This window comes from Camellia sinensis, chromosome 1, assembly GCF_055761805.1.
Source record: "Camellia sinensis isolate YWXY chromosome 1, ASM5576180v1, whole genome shotgun sequence".
NCBI lineage: Eukaryota > Viridiplantae > Streptophyta > Magnoliopsida > Ericales > Theaceae > Camellia > Camellia sinensis.
This window is the reverse complement of record NC_138961.1, coordinates 84,431,874-84,454,112: the sequence shown is the minus strand read 5'-3', so window position 1 is coordinate 84,454,112 and position 22,239 is coordinate 84,431,874. Positions and strand designations below refer to the sequence as shown.

General features: G+C 34.1%; 1 protein-coding gene across 1 annotated transcript; it reads right to left on the bottom strand.

Annotated features, from left to right (window-relative positions):
* Nucleotides 1-308: 308 nt before the first annotated feature.
* LOC114315275 (xyloglucan galactosyltransferase XLT2) lies at nt 309-2,680 on the bottom strand. The gene has a single exon (XM_028261868.2). It carries the CDS (start codon nt 2,311-2,313, stop codon nt 844-846), a length of 1,470 nt encoding a protein of 489 aa, XP_028117669.2. The 5' UTR covers nt 2,314-2,680; the 3' UTR covers nt 309-843.
* Nucleotides 2,681-22,239: the final 19,559 nt, after the last annotated feature.

The following is a 22,239-nucleotide window of genomic DNA, read 5'->3' as shown; positions in this document are numbered from 1 at the left end:
ATAATATGTAAAATTATTACTTTGATAATGTTGTTTTGATACACCATTATGAATGCTCTAAATGCTATTAAAAACAGAGTCATATTTAGGAGTGAGAAAACAACAGTGGCTGAAAAATATTAGGCTATTTAAACAACCCCAACCAAAAAACAGAAATAGTCAGCAAATTAGGTGAACAAAAAATAAGATTACATCAAAACTGTATGTGCCCTCTGGCTGTGATATATGGCAAGATAACAACAGAAACACGTTCAGTAAAACAATCGAAGTTCGGAAATTTGAAACATGTGTATTGCTCTACAGATAAATAAACAAAAAGAATATATCATCTATTATTTATTTATTGCATTTTGTAATGAAATTCAATTGCCGCCTTATATACACAACAATAGCACCTAACCTGGACATCAAATTCAAAGCCTCTCTCGATCATCCAATCCCCTACACGATTACCTCTTTCTTTTCAAGCCACCCCTGCCCAACAGCCCTTACTCAATTCCTCCCCCATTATAAATAGTATGTAATTACCTCATCATGTATACTTTTTGGGTGGATACCTCATCATGTATGCACCACAAAATTTAGTATTAATCTATATATATAGACAGAGACTGAGAGAGAGAGCTATTAATAGAGTAATCCTTAGTGCTTCGAATTCACTTTGGTTCGAATGGCTCGAATTTTTATTCACCGATTCTCTGACAAAAAGACTGATAGTCAAGGTTGTCACTTCACCGACCGCGGCTGTTAACCATTTTACCAGATGATCGTCTGGACGACTAATGAACAGAAATTCGAGCCATGATGAATTCGAGATCCATAGCATTGCACCTATTAATATTATTACCACTTATACCCTCCCTCCTGCTCCTTGATCCTCCTCAACACACCATCAATGGCAATATCAAAGGCATCTCTTAGACCCACCAATCCCTCATTGGGTTGCTTTGCATAAACAATATTGGGTATATATTCAATCACTTTGTCTCTCATCTTCCTCACCTCTTCCCTGCTGATTTTCTCAAGCTCCCCTCTTATCGACGTACCATTCTTCACCGCATTCCGGTCTATGAAAACCGAGTAGCTCCCCGGTTCGCTCGGCAAGAACCACTCGTACTGATAGTAAGCGGTTCGTTTCCAGAAGAAAACCGGGATCGAACCGGCCACCATGCAGTCGAATATGGACCGTCGGGTGAAGCTATCCCCTCTCGGCTGCAGACAGAAGTCCGAGTTCAGAAACGTCTCCAGAATCGCCGACGACCCGTTGGAGCACTTCGACCCGCCACAGTCCACCACCCGACAAGACCCGGACCCGGACTCCTTGTAGCACTGGCTCAGTAACAGTCCTCGAAAATCGTTCTTGATAAAGCCACGTGTCGCGCCGGCGAAGCAGAAGAGGGTGGACCGGTAGCGTGTTCGGGCGAAGTCCTGCCACGTACTCACGTCGGAGTGGGTACTGGGGTGGAATCCGGTGGGGTAGGGTACACCGACATCGAAGTAGTCCCATTGATTTCTCTCGATCAGAAGGCGGGTAATGTTTCTCATCAACGGCAAGTAGATGCAGCTGGAGCCCCAGTCGTCGTCGTTGGAGCGCCGGAAGTCCCAAGTGATGCGACCCATCGTGATGAAGTGATCCCAGCCGTTGGATCTATTCCAGTACGTCTGGTTCTGCACCCACCCCAACATCATCTGGCAGTGCCGATCACGGTCCTGTGCGCTGTAATTCTTCCACAAGTACTTCCCAACTGCAAGTCCAGCGTAGAAGGGTATGTAGAACGCCGTAGCCGATTCTGGATCGGTGGTTCTGCACCGGTAGTTCATAATCCGATTGTGGTATATAATCTCCGACGAAAACTGGTCCGTCCAGAACCACGAGCGGGTCAGATTCTCCGGCATGATTCGAGCGAGCCCAGTGGCTTTCCGGCCAAAGCCATCGTTCGAAAATGCATCGCATCTCGACACCCATGGGTTCAATTCATTGCATTTTTGTAACAACTCGGTGTTGAAAACGGGTGGGAGTGGGTATACATAGACCATACCTGACTTACACTGAATGTCGGCGGCGGCGGAGGTTGAGGGAGAAGGGAAGTGGTGGAGGCGGCGAGAGACGGAGATGGGGAGAGAGCGAGCCATGAGGAGGAGGAAGATTTGGAGCAAGAAAACAGAGAGGATGAGCCATGTGCGAGGGTGTTGTAGAGAGAGATACGGTTGGATTAAGTTGAAGGAGTTCTTGCGTTCTAATAAGTCTGGGGTTTTGTGTTTTTTAAGGGGTTGGAGGGCTTCCAAAGAAGATTTTTCCGAAATATCCAACATCACAGCCACAAAATTGTTGTATTTTCCGCCAAAATTGGCCCGAAATTTGTTGGGTTAGGGTTGAGTTGTGGCGTTTTGGGGTTGTGGCGGCGAAGTTGCTCCGATCAGCTCGAAAACGTTGCAGAGCATCTGAGAGAGAGGGGAGAGAGAGAGAGAGGAGAGACAGAGTGCAGAGAGTTCTAGGCTATTTTCAAGCTCTTGGGTTCTTTCTGTTTGGTGATCTTCTGATAGAATAGTGGACACGTGTAGGGGAGCAATGACCGGCTGCGAGTGGCAACCGACAGGCTACATAAGCTCTCTTAACCGGCAAGTGGCGTTATTGCTAGTAAAGTTTTTCTAATAGCTAAAAGAACCACCAATGGCAATGAAAGTGAATAAAATTTGTCACAGGTCATGGTTAATTTACTTTTACTCCTATGTACTTTAATATTAAATTTATTAGTATACGAACCGTGCAATGCACGGATTAAATAAATAATTAAAAATAGTTTTAAAATTAAATAATAATATAAAATTTATTTAAAAGGTATATAAAAATAATTCAAAATAGATTAAGGCCAAGTTTGGCTACAAAGAAAAAAATGCACTTATTTCATCTTTTTGTCTTTTTTGGGTCACATCAATCAACATCTCCTCTCTACTTTTTCTGCACATAATACAAAAAAAGTTAAAAAGTGTACTTATTTAGTCTTCCCAAACTAGGCCTAAATTTTACCCATGTTATTAGAATATATATTGTAGTTGTCATAATGTAATTGATAAACATAAGAACAAAATAGAATAAATTAAAAAATATATATGTATATATTTATGATAAAATAAAAATAATTTTTTTTTATTAATTTTTTTGTTTTAATTTATTCTATGTTAAAATTTGGGGTAAATTATCAAATAGGTTTTAATAATTGGACTTAATTCTCATCGAGTCCTATTGAAAATAAGTTTTAGTAAAATTATCACTAAAAATAATTTTTTTGTAACGATTTTTTACATATGTCACTAAAAATTAACAATTAATAACTTTTTTTATCATGATTTTTATAAATTGTCGCTAAAACTTACAATTAGTGACTTTCTGTGACGAATTTTTTAAATTGTCTCTAAAAGTTGTGAATTAGTGACACTTTTTGTGACGATTTTTTTAAACTGCCGCTAAAACTTATAATTAGTTCCATTTTTTGTGACAAAATTTTCGTGTTATTGCTAAAAATTAACAATTAATGACTCTTTTTAATAGTATTTAATTAAAAATGTCACATAGGACCTCTTGGATAATAGGTTTATTTATTAGAACCTACACGTAAGTCCCCTAAAATTTGTCATAAAACTTAAACATATTTTTTTATAAATAAAACAATATATATTGATAAAATCGGTCAAAAGACTAATCAATTTATACAAAAATTAATTAATTAACATTTTTTAATTTTATTTTTTTAAAAAATTTAAATTGTTTTTAACTGATACATTCACAACACTATAATATTCAATGGGAACATAGATTTATTTTATCAACAATGTTTGCTAGCTTGAATTTTCATGCCCCGAATGGTTCGAATGTCTCAAAACGATGTCATTTTGAGGGTAAAACGGCGTCGTTTGGATACATTCGATCCATTCAGACCACACAAATTCGAGTTACCAAACGTTTTTCTTACTTTATATAACTGAAACAATTCAATTTTTCTTTCTTTTCCTGATATGGGATTGTGTAAAATAAAAATTAACAATTGTTCGAGCGGAAAGCTAATTTCTAATCAAACAATATTAGTCATTTAATCTTTAATTAGATCAATTTTTAGTTTATTTCGAATCATACAAATCTAACCAATATATTTTAATAAATCTGTTAAGATCGCAATTAAACTAGCAAATCAGTTAAACTAAAAATGGTTCAGCTTAATAGGTTAGGTCAAAAAATCAACCAACTTATACAAAAAATTAATTAATTGAAATTTTTAAATATTATTTTAATTTTAAAATTTAAATTGTCTTGAACTGAAACATGTCGAACACTACAATATTAAATAGGAATATAAGGTTCATTTTATATAAGTGAAACTCGATGTAAGATTGTAAAATAAAAGTTAACAATTATTTGGACGGTAAGTTTATTTCTAATCAAGCAATCAGTCGTTTAATTAAGTCAATTTTTAGTTTATTTCGAATCAAACAAATCTAACTAATATATTTTGATAAAACTACCAAAATCGCAATTAAACCAATGAATCAGTCAAACAAAAAAATGATTCTAGCATAATCGGCTAGGTCAAAAGATCAACTAACTTACATAAAAATTAAATACTTAAAACTTTCAAATTTTATTTTCAAATTTAAACTGATTTTAACTGAAACATGTAGAACACTATAATATTAAATGAGAATATAAGATTCTCTTTATATAAGTGAAACAACTCACTTTTTATTTATTCTCTTAATGTGGGATTATAAAATCAATTATATTATAGACTAATTAGAGTTTTTTTTTTTAAATTTAAATTATTTTGAACTGAATTACACACAATACTATAATATTAAAAAAGAGTATAAGATTTACTTTATATAAGTGAAATAAACTTTGTTTTTTCTTCTTCTCCCGATGTGGGATTATAAAATAAATTATAACCTAATTACAATTTTATTTTTGGGGAATTGACCAGTAAATCCCATTTTGTGGACTTGTAATCCATAAGGTCCTAAATGTTTTCTTGGTGACTAGGTGGTCCCTTAATTTGTTTGTTGACAGTTTTGCCACTGCTAGTATTATTGAATGACATTTGGTGTGGGTTTCTATGGGAGAAGGTGAATGTGTGTTTGTGTGTCACGTTGATCAAAAAGGTACACTAATACATTTTTTAATTTAGTGAGTGTGTGACACTCACAGCATGGGACGTGGGTTGTGACGTGAACACAAGTAGTTAGAGATTTTTTTTTTTTTTTTTCGGGAACTAATTAATTTGACACAGTTTGACACGTTTCGACTTCCCTACAATTTGACCCTTTTTTCCCCAATTGCCAGTTGTGACGTTTCGACGTGAACCTAGCATTTGTGTGTCACGTTCTCTGTATCCCACTTCACAAATCGAAAAGGTGTGGGAGTTGTGGCCGTTGGTGGCGGACTCCGAGCAGAAGCTTGACATCTTCAACAATGGATGCTGAGGTTCCTGCTGTGGTCGTCGTCGGTAGCGGAGTCCGCAACATTGATCTCCAGCGGACCTCCCTATGGATCTTTACCGTACATGCACCAATGCCAAATCTAATCAGAACCCAGATCTGAAATGGTGTTTTCAGATCATCGTCGTCTGCCCAGATTTGAAGAAGTGGACATTAACATCAAAAAATTCAGCATTGATTAGTACAAAAATTGAAACCAATAGAGAGAGAGAATTTGAGATAATCGAGGTCTGAGCATAGTAGTGAGGGACGAATTAAACCAACCTGAAATCAATTCTTGTTTGAGAAAGGTGAAACCGCCGAGAAGAGGATTCGGAGCTACAAGAAGAAGAAAAAGAAGTAAGACTCTTCAATGACACCGACCAAGAGAGAGAGTCCTGTAGTTACGTGTTTTATACAGAGACGATGAGAAGCGAGCCACATTAATAAAATACAAATTGCAGTTGCTCATGACTCTGCTTCTATAAATAGACTCTCCAATGAATAGAGAGAGAGAGAGAGAGAGAGAGAGAACACCGACACCACATCTCACCCCACCAAGACAGTTAGAGCCGTGTGTGTATGTACACGTAGGTGTTTCGATCTTCTCTGACCGACATGGTACACCGACTGCCTTGCCGGATTGATGATCATCGACGTGGTACACCGACCTGCCGGATTAATGATCATCTTGTACCCATTGTTCACGTCGATCTGACGATGCCGAGTTACCAAACGTGGAACAGGGAACGTATCCCACAAAATATGCATTCCATCCCAATATACACCTCTAAAGGAAAAACAAAAGAGGGCCAAATCCGTCCACACACACATCATATAAATTTAAAACGGGACCTGATTGTCTACAAAACATGTTAAATAGGACTTCCCAATGCAACAGAATGAATGTGGGACCAGATGGAGTAATAGATTGGTAAATAGGACTTTCTAATAATTTCCCCTCTATTTTTATATAGTTATATGTAAGTTAGCCAATAGAAATTTTTTTAATTGTTTAAAATTAATAAAATCAGTATGAAAAATCGAGATTGAACTGGCGAATCGGTCAATCCAAAATGGTTCAGCCTAATCGATTAGATCAAATGACCAACCAACTTATTCAAAAATTAATCAATTAAAACTTTTAAATGTTATTTTAATTTTAAAATTTAAACTGTATTGAATTGGAGTATACACAATACTATACTATTAAGATTCACTTTATATAAGTGAAACAATTCACTTTTTTCTTCTTTTTCTAATGTGAGATTATAAAATAAAAGTTAACAATTATTTGGACGGAAAGTTTATTTTTAATCAAGCAATCTCAGTCTTTTAATCTTTAAACAAATCAGTATTTAGTTTATTTCGAATCAAACAAATCTAATCAATATATATTGATAAAACTGCGATTTAATCAATCAAATCAAAAATGATTTAACCTAATCGGCTAGGTCAAAAGACCTACCAAGTTACACAAAAATTAATTAATTAAAACTTTTAAAATTTAAACTATATTAAATTGAAACATGCACAACATTACAATATTAAATGGGATGAGAGTATAAGATGCACTTTATACGAGTAAAACATCTTATTTTTTTCCTTCTTCTCCCGATGTGAAATTATCAAATAAAAGTTAGGCAATGAAGATTTTCTTAATTGTTTAAAATTAAGAAAATCAAAAAAAATTAGTATGAGATATTGAAACTCTCATAAGGTTCCTCACTAAAAATCTCATTTTCCTTATATAATATATATGTAGTGAAATAAACTTTACTTTTTTTCTTCTCCCCATGTAGGATTATAAAATAAATCATAAATTAATTAAAGTTTTATTTTTATATGGTTAAATGAAAGTTAGTAAATAGAAAAAATTTTAATTATTTAAAATTCATAAAATTAGTATGAGAAATCGCCAATAAACCGGCGAATCGGTCAAATTCAAAATGGTTCAGCCTAATCGATTAGGTCAAATGACCAACCAACTTATATAAAAATTAATTAATTAAAACTTTTAAATGTTATTTTAATTTTAAAATTTAAAATGTCTTAAATTGAATATATACAATACTACACTACTAAGATTCACTTTATATATGTGAAACAACTCACTTTTTTATTTTTTTTTTCGATGTGAGATTATAAAATAAAAATTAACAATTATTTAGATGGAAAGTTTTTTTTAATCAAGCAATCATAGTCTTTCAATATTTAATTAGATCAATCTTTAGTTTATTTTGAATCAAACAAATCTAATCAATATATTTTAATAAAACCGCTAAAATCGCAGTTAAACCAACGAATCAATCAAATAAAAAATGATTTAGCCTAATCAGCTAGGTCAAAAAACTCACCAAGTTACGCAAAAATTAATTAATTAAAACTTTTAAAATTTAATCTATAATGGATTGAAACATGCGCAACAGTACAATATTAAATGGGATAGGAGTATAAGATTCACTTTATATAAATAACACATCTTATTTTTTTTCTTCTTCTGCCGATGTGGGATTATCAAATAAAAGGCAGGCAATAGAGATTTTATTAATTCTTTAAAATTAAAAAAATCAAGAAAACTAGTATGAGATATTGAAACTTTCACAAAACTCCTCACTAGAAACCACATTTTCCCTCTATAATATATAAATTAATTAAAACTATTAAAATTTAAATTATATTGAATTGAAACATGCACAACACTATAATATTAAATGGATGAGAGTATAAGATTCACTTTATATAAGTAAAACAATTAATTTGTTTTTCATTCTTCTTCCGATGTGAGATTATCAAATAAAAGTTAGTGAATGAAGATTTTCTTAATTGTTTAAAATTAAGAAAATTAATATGAGATATTGAGATTCCTCACTAAAAATCTCATTTTCCTTATGTAATATATCGATATAGATTACTTATTTTTATTTTTTTAATTTTGACTAATAGAATAATTAACTTACTTCAATAAATATAAATATTTTTTTCAATTTTGAATTAATTATTCAAATTTTTTATTAACTTATTCAAAATGATGGTTTGAGAAGAATATGGAAGTTTGGCTTTATGACGTAAATTTGTCCTTTGCCCCAAACTTTATCCTAGCTTTTGTCATTCAGATCACTTTCGTTATTTAGTTTTTAAAATTAAATTTTATAGTTGGCTTTTTTATCTTTAGTGAAGTGTATGATTTATGTTATTTAAATTATAAAATTATTATTTTTATCGATTATTGATTTGAACGAGTCTCCAATTAACTAACATAATTAGATAAAATTGGTAATTAGAGATTAAATAGAAAAAAGAAAAAATTACTCATAAACCCCGGTTTAGGAAATATTGTTCCATTTGGTCCTAGGAATTTTCTTTCAAACCATTTGGTCTTATTTATTTATTTATTTTTGGTATGTTTGTATTTTGTTGATTTGGGGGTTATAGAGTTGCTTGTTTGCCCTTTATATTTAATTTTGGTTTGATTTCTTTTCCGATGTTAGCATGGGGCGTATAAGGTATGTTTGTGAGTTCCTATTTTTTTGTTGAGATTTGGGGAGTGATTTGTGGGATTTGTTGATGTTACTTCTGTTGTGTGCGGTGGGGTTGATGTGGAAGTTCCATTGTTTGGTTGGAAGAGTTCTACTGTGGTATTTTTGTTTGTTGCTGCTTCTGGGTAGGGTTTTGACGTGCTTTATAGCTAAAGATGGCAACCAAGCTATGATTTTAAATTTGTCAAATTGGTGTTACTTTTTTGTTTTTAATTTTGCTACACTATCACAATTGGCACACAGTAACAAATTGTGAGTGTCATAATCCACGTCCGGGGATGTACGTTTCTGAAATGCGGTGTAGCCAGGTTTGTTCCTGATCGCATTTGCCATCGTGAACTTTGAAAATACATGTTATTGGGAGTGGTTCTTTTGCCGATTGTTGGAAGTTGTGGATTGCCAAAGAATGTTGGCGTTCGTGTCCGATCGTAATGCTAGCTTGTTGTAGTCTATGCCTCCTATTTTTCCTTCGGCACATCTCCTAAACTCTGCATAGAACTCATTTCTTGAATTTTAGTTTGTTCACGAATTCATTATTTGTTCAGATTTTTTCAGTCGTGCGACCAAGAATAAAAACCAGAAGTTTACTTGCTACCTGTAAGTATTTAACAAACAACTCGGTCAATAGACGTCCAATGTACAGCATATCAAAATGTGTAGTGCACCATTTTCGTGTGTAAAATATAACATACACAAAACTCTGCACAAAACTTGAATCAAACAACTGTTACTTTCAGCATTGGCTCAATGCTTTGGAATCACACACTTCATATAACATCCACAAACAATCAATCGTGCAAACATTTTTCCAATGTCCATTCAAATAAAATAGCAACAACATCGTTACCTTTTGGATTTGGAAGTCATTTATTCGAATACGGTCATATACCATTAATTTTTTTTATTAACTTGCACTTTAACATGATTTTGTTCGACAAAAAATGACGGCATCTGCCGGGAACATAGTTAATGTTCAACTAATTAAACCACAAACAAATTGGCCCAAAACACAACCCAGCATAACAGTAATCAACATAAAAAATAATGTTATTGTTCGCAAAAGCAAAAAACAAAATTCATGTCAGCTTAGAGGGGATGTGTGACTTCGGGTCGGACAAACATCTTATTTGTTTCTTGCACACAAGCCTCTTTTTGGGTTGTTCAGGAACATTTTCACCATTGTCCCGCATAAAACAGTTGGCATTAGTTCGTCCATTGTGTTGTCAACATCAACTCCATCAACGTATTGGCGAATAATAAAACAGACAAATATAGCATAGTTTGACCTACAATGAAGAAAAGAACCATGACCACGTCACTCACACTTGAACTCAACAAATATTATCCCAAATAGTAATGCCAATTACACTTACGAATTTGGATCCTGCTGCAAACATTCCAGAATTGGAACAAGTGCGCCGTCAAAATCACCGAAACGAACATTGCTGCTTGATAGCCTTGGTTTTATGAAGCTGGTGTGGTGGTCGACCACCCATTCGTCTATGTGGATTGGAACATTGCCACTCCACATTACGCCCACAATGTGAACACATCATTTAAAAAGGTACACAACCTAATGTGGAAACATGTACAACATATACAATTCACAGAGATAGACGAATGCCAATTACCCACTAACGTCATAGATAACATTTATTGTCATCAACAACATAAACAAATTCAAAAAACCTGATGCACACCCACCAAACCAACGCAACACACACCAAGGACATATAACCAACAAGGGTCTCATCCCACTCTTTTAATTACACAACACACCCAATACCATGTATGCAATTGACATCGCACAAAATGACATACACAACATGTGGATGAAACTCATGTTGGAACAATCTTCTGTGTAAGAGAAAATAATATGAAACAAATCAAACAAATAAAAGTAAATAACTTACAGAATTTATTTACCGAAATGAATAAGTACAAAAATGATCAAGTCGAGTGTGTGACACTCTGTCCTTAAAACAGATTCGCCCCGCTCCGGTGCTTACGGATAAATGACGTTTATTTCCCACGATACACTAATCTTACGCAGATTGTAGTAGCACTCCAAACAATCTGTACGGCGAACTAGAACTTATGTTCTATACTCTTAGAATTTTTGTCTAAAACTAATATGAAGAAAATATCTATGCAAGAGAGCAAAACTGAAAGGCAACAAGTGAATTTTCAAAATCAACAAACTGCTAGAAGAGGGTCTTAATTTATAGGCAAATTGGTGCCTTTTCGGAAGACCTAAACAGGTCTAACCAAGGACCGAACAGATGCAATTCAAACTGAACAGATACAAATTCAAACTGAACAAGTGTAGAAATTCAAATTTGTTTGAAAGAGCTTGAATTGCTAAAAGATGGATGAGAATTTCTAACTGAAAGAGGCACTGTTTGGACAAGAAATTTGAATTCAAATTTGGCGCAAATTTTGAATTAATTTCGCTCAGAAAAAAATAATTTTCCCGCAAGAATTTTGAAAAAATTCAAATAAATTTTGTCCAAAAAATTAATGTTAGGACTCAACTCACAACTCACACTCGGCCTGGCTCAGCCGGTTGAACGGACGACGGTGCGCGTGTGTGTGGTGGTTTGAGCCAAAGCCCACTTTGTCCACAACACCTCCCTTCTACAAACTTGAGGTGCCCCTTGGGGCCTGACCCAAGGTTGTCTGCCTAGAGCTTACATACACACACAAGCTCTTTTAAAGTTTCAATATGGGACAACCATTTTAAGGTAACCCACATTTGACTCTTTAATTTTCCATTCCACGAACCCGAAAATGACGTCAACTTCCTATTCACTCATAAATGGTTTTGATGAACCGTTTGCACATTGTGACTTTCCATGTGGCAAGAAATATGTCACCTCTTTGGACCTATCCCAAAAGACGTGTGGGCCCTACTCAAATTTGGGCTCAACGTTGGCCCAAAATAAACCTATAAAAAATCATAATTTCCAACAAACCCCCAATTGAATGGAATTTGATTGAGAGAAAATGCAACAACATGATCTTATTGCTGAGATTATAGAAATCGGTGATATTTTGCAAGGGATAGGTAGCTTTTGGCTTTGAACCTTCCTTTGTGAGACACTATCAGGTTTACTAGCTAACCAGTAAGCATGATGTCTTGAACTGTTTAGCCATTTGTGTAAACCAAGACAATAAAACTCACACAGTATATTACCAGACACAGTTTAGTTCTCACTATTGTGTTCATTTTGGCCTTGAACAACCTGGTCTTTCATAAGTACTTTAAAGAATTGTAGCCCTTCACAGATCTCATAGAACCGGCCCAGTTCACACTTATATAGGTGATTCTTATGAAGAGTATCATGCCATATTCTACTAGGGATTCCTAGATATAAGAATCATTAAAAGTATTACTTAACCTAAAATGATGCAGACATCATTATTTCATTATAGAAATGGGTAGAAGTTTGACTCCCGATTGATCCTTATAAGTCATACACAACTCGGTTGTCCTTTTGAACCTAGATTTTGGGATCTCCAGTCAACTCGGTTGGGTTTCCGTTGTGGTAACTCTTATTTAATAAGCTTAAGTCCTATTCCCCTTGATGAATTCTCAATTAACTCACTTGCTAACCCTTCGGTTAGTTGATCCGATATGTTGTCTTTAGACTTCACATATTCAATGGAAATAACTCTATTAGAGAGTAGTTGTCTCATGGTGTTATGTCGATGACGAATGTGTCGCGACTTACTGTTATACATATGAATCTGTGCTCTACAATTGTTGATTGACTATCACAATGTATGCAAAAGGCACGGGTTTTAGCCATATTGGAATATCTTCAAGGAAATGACGAAACTATTCTGCTTCTTCCCCAGCTTTATCTAAAGCTATAAATTCTGATTCCATAGTAGACCTAGCAATGCAAGTCTGTTTAGACGATTTCTAAGATACAACCGCCCCACTACGAGTAAAAACATACACATTGGTGGATTTTGAGCCTCTAGTATCCGATATCCAATTTAGTATAATTGGATATCTCGTATAATTTGGCCTAATGTTACCAGTATATCTGAGGTATTTTAGAACCCTTATAATTGCTTTCCAGTGTTCTACTTCTGGATTACTCATATATCTACTTAATTTACTTACTGCATAGCCTATATCTAGGCGCGTGCAGTTTATCAAGTGCATTAAGCATCCAATAATTTGGGCATACTCTAATTGAGAAATACTTTCTTGTACATTTTTAGAAAGAAATAAATTAACATCCACATGTGTTCTAGCAAGATGATCATCATCTTTGCTGAATTTGTCAAGCATTTTCTCAATGTAATGTGATTGTGACAAAGCATATCCTTCTAATGTTTTGGTAATTTTCATACCAAGAATTACATCAGCAATCTCCATGTCCTTCATGTCAAAATATTTATTCAACATTTTTTTGGTAGCTTTAATCATGTCATTATCATTACCTATGATGAGCATATCATCCACATAATGACATACTATAATATAACCTCAGTTTGTGTTTTTAATATAAACACACTTGTCACATTCAACAATTTTAAATCCATTTGACATCATTGCCTTGTCAAATTTCTCATGCCATTGCTTTGGCGCTTGTTTTAAATCGTATAATGATTTAACTAATTTACACACTTTCTTTTCTTTTCCTAGAACAGAAAATCCTTCTGATTGTTCCATATAAATTTCTTCATCTAACTCACCATTTAAGAAAGTGGTTTTCACATCCATTTGATGAATTTCTAGATTGTTCAAAGATGCAATGGCAATTAGCATTCTAATGGATGTTATTCTAGTAACTGGTGAGTATGTGTCAAAGTAATCAAGACCTTCTTTTTGTCTATATCCTTTGACCACAAGTCTTGCCTTGTATTTGTTGATTAATCCATCCACTTTCATTTTTTTCTTGAAAATCTACTTGTACTCAAGAGGTTTACAACCTGGTGGCAAATCCACCAGTTCCCAAGTGTGATTTTACAAGATGGATTCAAGTTCACTATTTACAGCCTCTTTCCATAAAGAAGCCTTAGGACCAAACATAGCTTCGTTGACAGTTAAAGCTCATTTTCTAACAAAAAAGTTAGCAAATCTGGACCAAAAAATTTTGAGGTTCTAGCACGTTCACTATGCCTAGGTTCCTCTTCCTCATTTTGATCTATCTCTTGCTCTTATTCTTGGTCTTATTTTTGGTCATGACTTGTAATAGCATCATAAGATCTTCTATTAGTACTAGTCTCTTGTCCAGTTTTATAAGGAAACACATGTTTAAAGAATGATGTATTCCGAGATTCAATAATAGTATTTACATACATTTCGAAATGTTCTGACTTATGAATCAGAAATCGATATGCACTACTATTCTTGGCGCAACCAATGAATATGCAATCAACAGTTTTAGGACCTATCTTAGTCTTTTTAGGACTACGAATAGCCACTTTAGCCAAACACCCTCACACTTTTAAGTATTTGTAGGATGGTACTCTCATATGCCATATTTCATAAGGTATTTGATTCACTTTCTTTCGGGGTACTTTATTAAGAATATAATTAGCAGAAAGTATTGCTTCCCCCCACAAGTTTTGAGGTAATTCAGAATTTATTAACATGGTATTCATCATTTCTTTTAAAGTCCTATTTTTCCTTTCAGCAATTCCATTTTACCGAGGTGAGTAGGAAGCGGTGGTTTGATGAATTATTCCATATTCTTTACAAAACTCACCAAAAGGTGATTCATATTCACCACCCCTATCACTTCTTAGTTTTTTTAATTTTCTTATCAAGTTGATTTTCAACTTCAGTTTTATATTGAATGAAAGTTTTCAAAACTTCATCCTTGGTTCGAATTAAATAAACATAACTACATCTAGTATAATCATCTATGAAAATGATAATATTTTTTCCTACCTCAAGTTTAAATTGATTTAAAATCACAAATATCACTATGAATTAATTCAAGTGGTTCTGTATTTCTTTCAATTGAATGAAAATGAGTTTTGGTTAATTTTGCCTCAATACAAATTTCACAATTATGATTTTGATCAATTTCAAATTTAGGTAAACATTCCATATTAATTAATCTATGCAAAGATCCATAATTAACATGTCCTAGTCTACCATGCCATAAATTTGAAGACTCAAGCAAGTACGAAGAAGATGTATTTTTATTAATAACAGAGGGTACAACCATCATTACATTTATTTTGAAAAGGCCATCAGACATATAACCCTTTCCTACATACATCCCGTTTTCGGTAAGTATAAATTTCTCACTTTCAAAAACTAGCTTAAACCCATTTTTACTCAACAGAGATTCGGAAACAAGATTCTTACGAAGTTCTGATACATGCAGCACATTATTGAGAGTGAGTTCCTTTTCGGTTGTCTTCTTCATAATAATCTTTCATTGTCCTTCAACTTTAGAAGTCGAGGAGTTGCCCATAAAAAGTTGTTCATTGTTATCCATCACAGAATAAGATGTGAACATCTTTTTGTCGACACAAATGCAGCGAGTAGCACCAGTGTCCATCCATCATTTTTTAGGATTTCCGACAAGGTTTTCCTCGGAAACAATTGCAAAAAGATTTATGTCCTCTACACCATTGGAAATTTTGTCCACTTCGATCATATTGGCTTGAGCAGGCTTCTTGCTTGATCTTTGTTTACCTTTGCGCTTACTACGGCAATCTTTGGCCCGATGTCCCTCTTTGTTACAGATGTAACATTTGCCATTGAACTTGTACTTCTTAGTTTTCCCCCCTTTAGAGCCTTGTGAGGAACTTTCTCCGTAATACTTCTATTTCTTTGCTTTTGGTGCATGTTCCACCACATTTGCCTTAGACTCCATTGAATGCTTACCAGCCCGCTTCTCAGAATTGCGGTTGTCCTCCTCAATCCTCAAACGCACAATCAATTCCTCCAAAGTCATTTCTTTGCACTTATGTTTGAGGTAGTTTTTGAATTCCTTCCAGCCTTGTGGTAATTTTTCAATTAAGGCAGCAACTTAGAAGGATTCACTGAGAGACATGCCTTCTGGATGAATGTCATGCAGAATGAGTTGGAGATCTTGAACTTGACTGATCACAGTCTTTGAATCAGTCATCACAAAATCCAGAAATTTGCCAACCACAAATTTCTTTGAGCCAACATCTTCTGTTTTGTACTTTTTCTCCAAAGACTCCCAAAGTTCCTTTGCCGTCTTGATAGGGTTGTAGACGTTGTACAATGTGTTATCAAGTCCGTTCAAGAAGTAATTCCGGCAAAAGAAATCAGCATGTTTCCAAGTATCGATCGTAGCAACCACTTGTCGGTCGATTTCATTCTCGTTCAGAGTAGGAGCATTCACACGAAAAAAACATGCTAGGTTGAGAGTAGTAAGATAAAATAGCATCTTCTACTGCCATTTTTTAAAATCAGTTCCTAAGAACTTCTTTGGCTTTTCACCGTGATTGACTGGCACAATTACAACAGGAGGAGGGGTTAGAGCAATTGCAGTCACCATACCAGTATTGGTTTGCACATTTGTTTGACTAGTTTCATTAGTCATGAATTTTAAATTATAAAACAAAATTATAATTAGAATATAATACACAAAAGATTTAAACCGTAAACATAGAATTTAATTCTGTAAAAATAAAAGAAAACAAGAATTCTAATTTTTATTTCCAATTAATTTGAAAATAAAATTTATTTAAACAAATTAATTCTACACAGAAAAATATTTCTGTAATACTTCAAAAATTAAAACACTGAAAGCAGAATTTTAATTAATGAAAATTCAGAAAATTATTTCTGAAAATCAAAATTAATTTCTCACCAACTTCACAAATGAATATTCTGAAATTGTTAATGATAACCAGTATATTACTATTAGTTGTCAAAGAAAATAAATAATACATTACTACTATTTGTATTTTCCAACCAGAATATTACGTTGTATAAGCACAACAAATAATTTCTATAAGAAGAAGAAAGGAAGAAAAGGAAACAAACGAAAAGTTCTGTTTAAATAGAATAATTCGAATCTATCTTAAGATTGTTAGAACAATCTTCTATATAAGAGAAAATAATGTGAACAAATCAAACAAATAAAAATAAATAACTTACAAAATTTATTTATCGAAATGAATAAGTACAAAAAATGATCAAATCGAGTGTGTGACACTATGTCCTTAAGACATATTCGCCCTGCTCCAGTGCTTACGGATAAATGGGGTTTATCTCCCATGATATAATGATCTTGCACATATTATAGTACCACTCCAAACAATCTGTACTGCGAACTAGAACTTGTGTTCTATACTCTTAGAATTTTTGTCTAAAACTAATATGAAGAAAATATCTATGCAAGAGAGCAAATATGGAAGGCAACAAGTGAATTTTCGAAATCAATAAATTGATAGAAGAGGGTCTTAATTTATAGGCAAGTTGGTGCTTTTTTAGAAGACCTGAATAGGTCTAACCAAGGACTGAACAGATGCAATTCAAATTGAATAGATACAGATTCAAACTGAAAAAATGGAGAAATTCAAATCTATTTAAAACAATTTGAACTACTGGAAGATGGAAGGGAATTTCAGACTAAAAGAGGCACCTGGAAAAGGCACTGCTTGGATAAGAAATATGAATTCAAATTTGGCGCAAAATTTGAATTAATTTCATTCAAAAGAAAATAATTTTCCTGCAAGAATTTTGAAAAAATTCAATTAAATTTTGTCCAAAAATTAATGTCAGGACCCAACCCACAACCAACACCCGGCCCTCGGCTTAGTTGGTCCGATGGACGGCGGTGGTAGCAAGCGCGGGGTGGTTTGAGCCAATGCCCACTTTGTCCATAACATCTTACTTCTACAAACTTAGGGTGCCCCTTGGGACCCAACCCAAGTTTGTCTACCTAGAGCTTATATACATACACAAGCTCTTTTAAAGTTTCAATGTGGGCAACCATTTTAAGATAACCCGCATTTGACTATTTAATTTCTCATTCCGCAAACCTGAAAACGACGTCAACTTCTCATTCACTCATAAATGGTTTTGATGAACCATTTGCATTGTTTGACTTACCATGTAGCAAGGAATACATCACCTCTTGAACCCACCCCAAAAGACGTGTGGGCCCCACTCAAATTTGGGCTTAAAGTTGCCCCAAAATAAACCTGTAAAAAACCATAATTTCCAACAAGTCATACTGACGTGAACATCAAGACTCTAACATACCAACATAACTCTTATATGAATGTAACCAAAAAACAGGGTACACCACACGATATCAACCAAGAAAAAATTACAAACCCACAATACAATATTCGCAGACTAACATTACATCACCACCAGTATACAGCATAAAAAATCTAATGTTACCCACCCACACCTACACATCACACTAATTGCAAAACACCATCACAAACAAATACTTGGCGCCATTGTTCAACAACATAGCCGTCGACTAATGTGAAAATCACGATGTGAACAAGCCAGTACTACGCCTTCGACGTCGACTACAACAACAATAAATGGAATGCTGCATCGAAACAACACCAGCGGTACACATCCAGGAAAGGGGATTCGTATTTCTAGGGTTTCTAATGAAACTTAATGTTAAATTGGTTTAATCAAACTACACTATCCAACGTTACCAAATTCAGATGTGGAGCAAATTGGCAAAATTTCCTCATTCCAACATTGCAAACAAAGAACCTTCCATCTTCATCCACATCGATTTGATCGGAAATGAGGGAAACAAAAAAAAACTCTACAGTAAGGTACTTTGGATACAAACTTAAATTACATATCATTGAAAACCCACATATACCCCCATTTTTGGTCAACACGCGCTTGACTATTGCACAAATATGTCATTAACATTGAAATTGGACTTATGGGTCTAATAGATAAAAGTTAGGACTAAATGGTTCATAAGATTTAAACTTGTGATTTATTGGTTCTTTCCCCTAGAAAAAAATGACAATAAAATAAACGCAACTGAAATTAACCCAAGTCAATTATTTATGGGAGTAACTCCCAATTAAAACAATGGTAAAATGGCTGGCTTGTCATCTAAAATAGGAAAATATTAACAATTTCTTTATTAAAATTTATATAATGTAACGCTTTTCTAATTTGAACATATATTATTTGCTCTTAGTATTCATCTATACAATCTATACAATCAGAACATTTGACTTAGTAATTGTGTAATACCTCTATAGTGTGAGTTCTTGGATACAACTCACTTATTATTATATGCTTGTGTTGGGGGTTGTATATAGTGGTACTCTATTTTTTTTTTAATTTAAATTTATTTTGATAACTTATGAATTTTATTCAACTCCAAAAACAATAAGAAACAATAAATATTTGTTAACATTTCAATTAATATATGAATTACAAGGGTAGAAACATTTAATCGCTAATTAGTCATTTACGTTGTATTTGGTTAGGAAATTTAGAAAGAGATTTAGAAAGGGAAAGGAAAAAGATAGGTGAAATGTGAATAAAATATACTTACATTTTACCTAATTTTTCACACACCTTTCCCTTTCTCTTTCTAAATTGATCCCCAAATCTCAGAACTAAACATAGCGTTAGAGAAAGTGCATTGCCTTCTAAAAACATAAAACAAATAAATATTTTTATAAATTTGTTTTGGAGATAATGTAGTTATATTGCTTGGGAGTTTTGCAGGTTGCTTTGGAGTTTTGAATGTTGTTGCCACAAAAAAATTAAAATTTCGTTTGTTTGGGCTAAAAACATTTTTAAATGAAAAATATTTTTTATGAAATATTTTTTCAAAAAATATTTTTTGAAGAAAACAATTTTTTATGTTTGGAAGTGGTGGTGCTAAAATGAAAGTGGAGGTGGAGGTGGTGGTGGTGGCATGGTGGTGGGGTAGTGGCGACAGTGATAACAACATAGATGGTGGTAGTGGCAATGGTCATGGTGTGGTGGTAGAGGTGAGAGTGGCACTGATAGTGTGGTGATATTAGTAAATGTAACGCCCCGAAATAAACACAATATATCCATCTCATATCAGCTCATAAATAACAACATAAATGAAATGATAAGCTTTCATTAATTAGAGTTTAGCATACAAAATGTGACATATTCGATATACATTCTCAATCAGTACATCCTGAATCTACAGCATGTATTACATAACAGTAAAAAGGAATAAAAGTTATACAGATAACAATATGTCCTAATGGCTTACATCTTTCCAAGTCAATGCTTGGGTACATCAAAAATGAGTCTTAAGCTCAATATAGATAAAGCCCTAGGCTTATACAAAATAAAATACAAAATAATAACGATGAGCCTTCAGCTCCACAGTCCTCCCAAGCTAAGTCCTTGGTGGAGGCATATCACCAGCAACTGAAAATTAGTTTTCCCATATAGGATGAGCCAAAACCCAGTAGAGATGCTACAACACAATGTATAAATCTTGACAAAGCCATAAGGTGAATGCATATGCAATCCCCATGCCAAAATGTTTACCTTTTCTTTCAAAATCATGCCATGCCAAGTTTATATCACAACGTACCAAATCATCTCTTTTACAATAGTAAACAAAGTAGTGAAGTACAATTTTGGGAATCTCAAATACGTACAACCTTTCACGAAAATTTCGTTCGCGGGAAATCGTCAAACGGGACCTATGTAAATGTAGTCTATGCAAGCACTACTATTGCCATTTTACAGATATTTCATCTGTGAGATCGGTACCTATGTATATACGTGGTTTTTGGGACTTTCACCCTGAACACACATGCCAACTTAACTTTGGTGTTACACACCTCCTTCCAAAATTCACCCATTTTTCTCAAAATCAAATACATTTTCAAGGTATTAAATCAATATGCAACAATGCTCAATTCAAAAATAGATGGGAATTTAGTTTTAGTTCACTTAATCCTCATGCAATTTCTACAACAATCATAGTTATCTGTGGACTCGCCTTTTTTCGCGCCCCTACTTTTTGGAAAGGGTTTGAAAAGAAGGCCTCACAGTTCGGACTCCCGCGGTTTTGAATCTAGTCTCACAAATGCAATGTGAAACTGATAATCACCAAAAAGACCAAATCCAGCAAACCTTTTTGGAAAATCGAGTTTAAATCAAATAATGCCAAAATTGGACTGCTTTGCCAGCTTACAAAGTCGCCACCTAAATATTTTATTTTGAAAAAATTTAGGAAACCTTGACTCGTGCCAAAGGCCACGTGTCTGTCATCACCAAAGTTACCTCGGCTCGAGAACTTGGGTACGAGAGGTTAAGGTCCTGAAATGAGCACCCGCACTCGCCCGATTAAAAGATCGGCCTCTACTAATCATGATATGTTCTTTTATGAACCTCATGTGTTCTTATTCTAGTTATTAATCTAACTTTACTATGTGATGTGCACAAGCAAATATAGACTAAGGCCAAGTTTGGCATATTTCAAATAATCTATCTTTTTATCTTTTTTCCATCACATCACCTCTATACTATTTTCCACATCTTTCGTAAAAAGACAAAAAGTACACTTATTTAGGTCATCCCAAACAACCCCTAAATCGTGAGAATTGGACATTTCAACTCATGTTTGTTTGCGAAAATGGTTTGAAGTTGCCACCCTCAAGTGGGCATAAAACATGATTTACCACATCGCAAAGTGGGCTTAAAACTCACATTCGTTGAATTGTTTAAATTCAAACAACAAAGCCTTCATCCACAAGCATTCATGCATTTTATCACCTAAGCACATAGCCTCATGGCAAGCATGCGAATCATGGAAATATGGAAATCATACTCATACAAGTATGCTAAAGCGTAAAAACTTACCTATTACTCCAAGCCAAAACAAAAACCAGTTAGAAAGATGTATGATCCTAACTATACAAGATGCTTAATGCAACATACGCAATATGTAATTAACAGGCTTGGCTACTAATATGGCATATGATACAATTTGAACAACATGTGAAAAACACATATCCAAAGAAGTGTATTGAAATTGCAATGCAGTTTGAATGATGCGCCGAGTCTCAGTGCATGCAATACAAGACGAATGCAAACATGCAAGCATAAGGTATGCTAATTGAAAATGTCCTTAATCTAACCATAAAAAACGATTAAATAAAAGGGAGAAAGACATAGGTTGGAAGACATGCACAGACGCACGCATACTTATTACAACATTATGCCCTCGCAAAGGAGGGTCCAAATGAATAAGCTAAGCTAATCTAAGCTAAG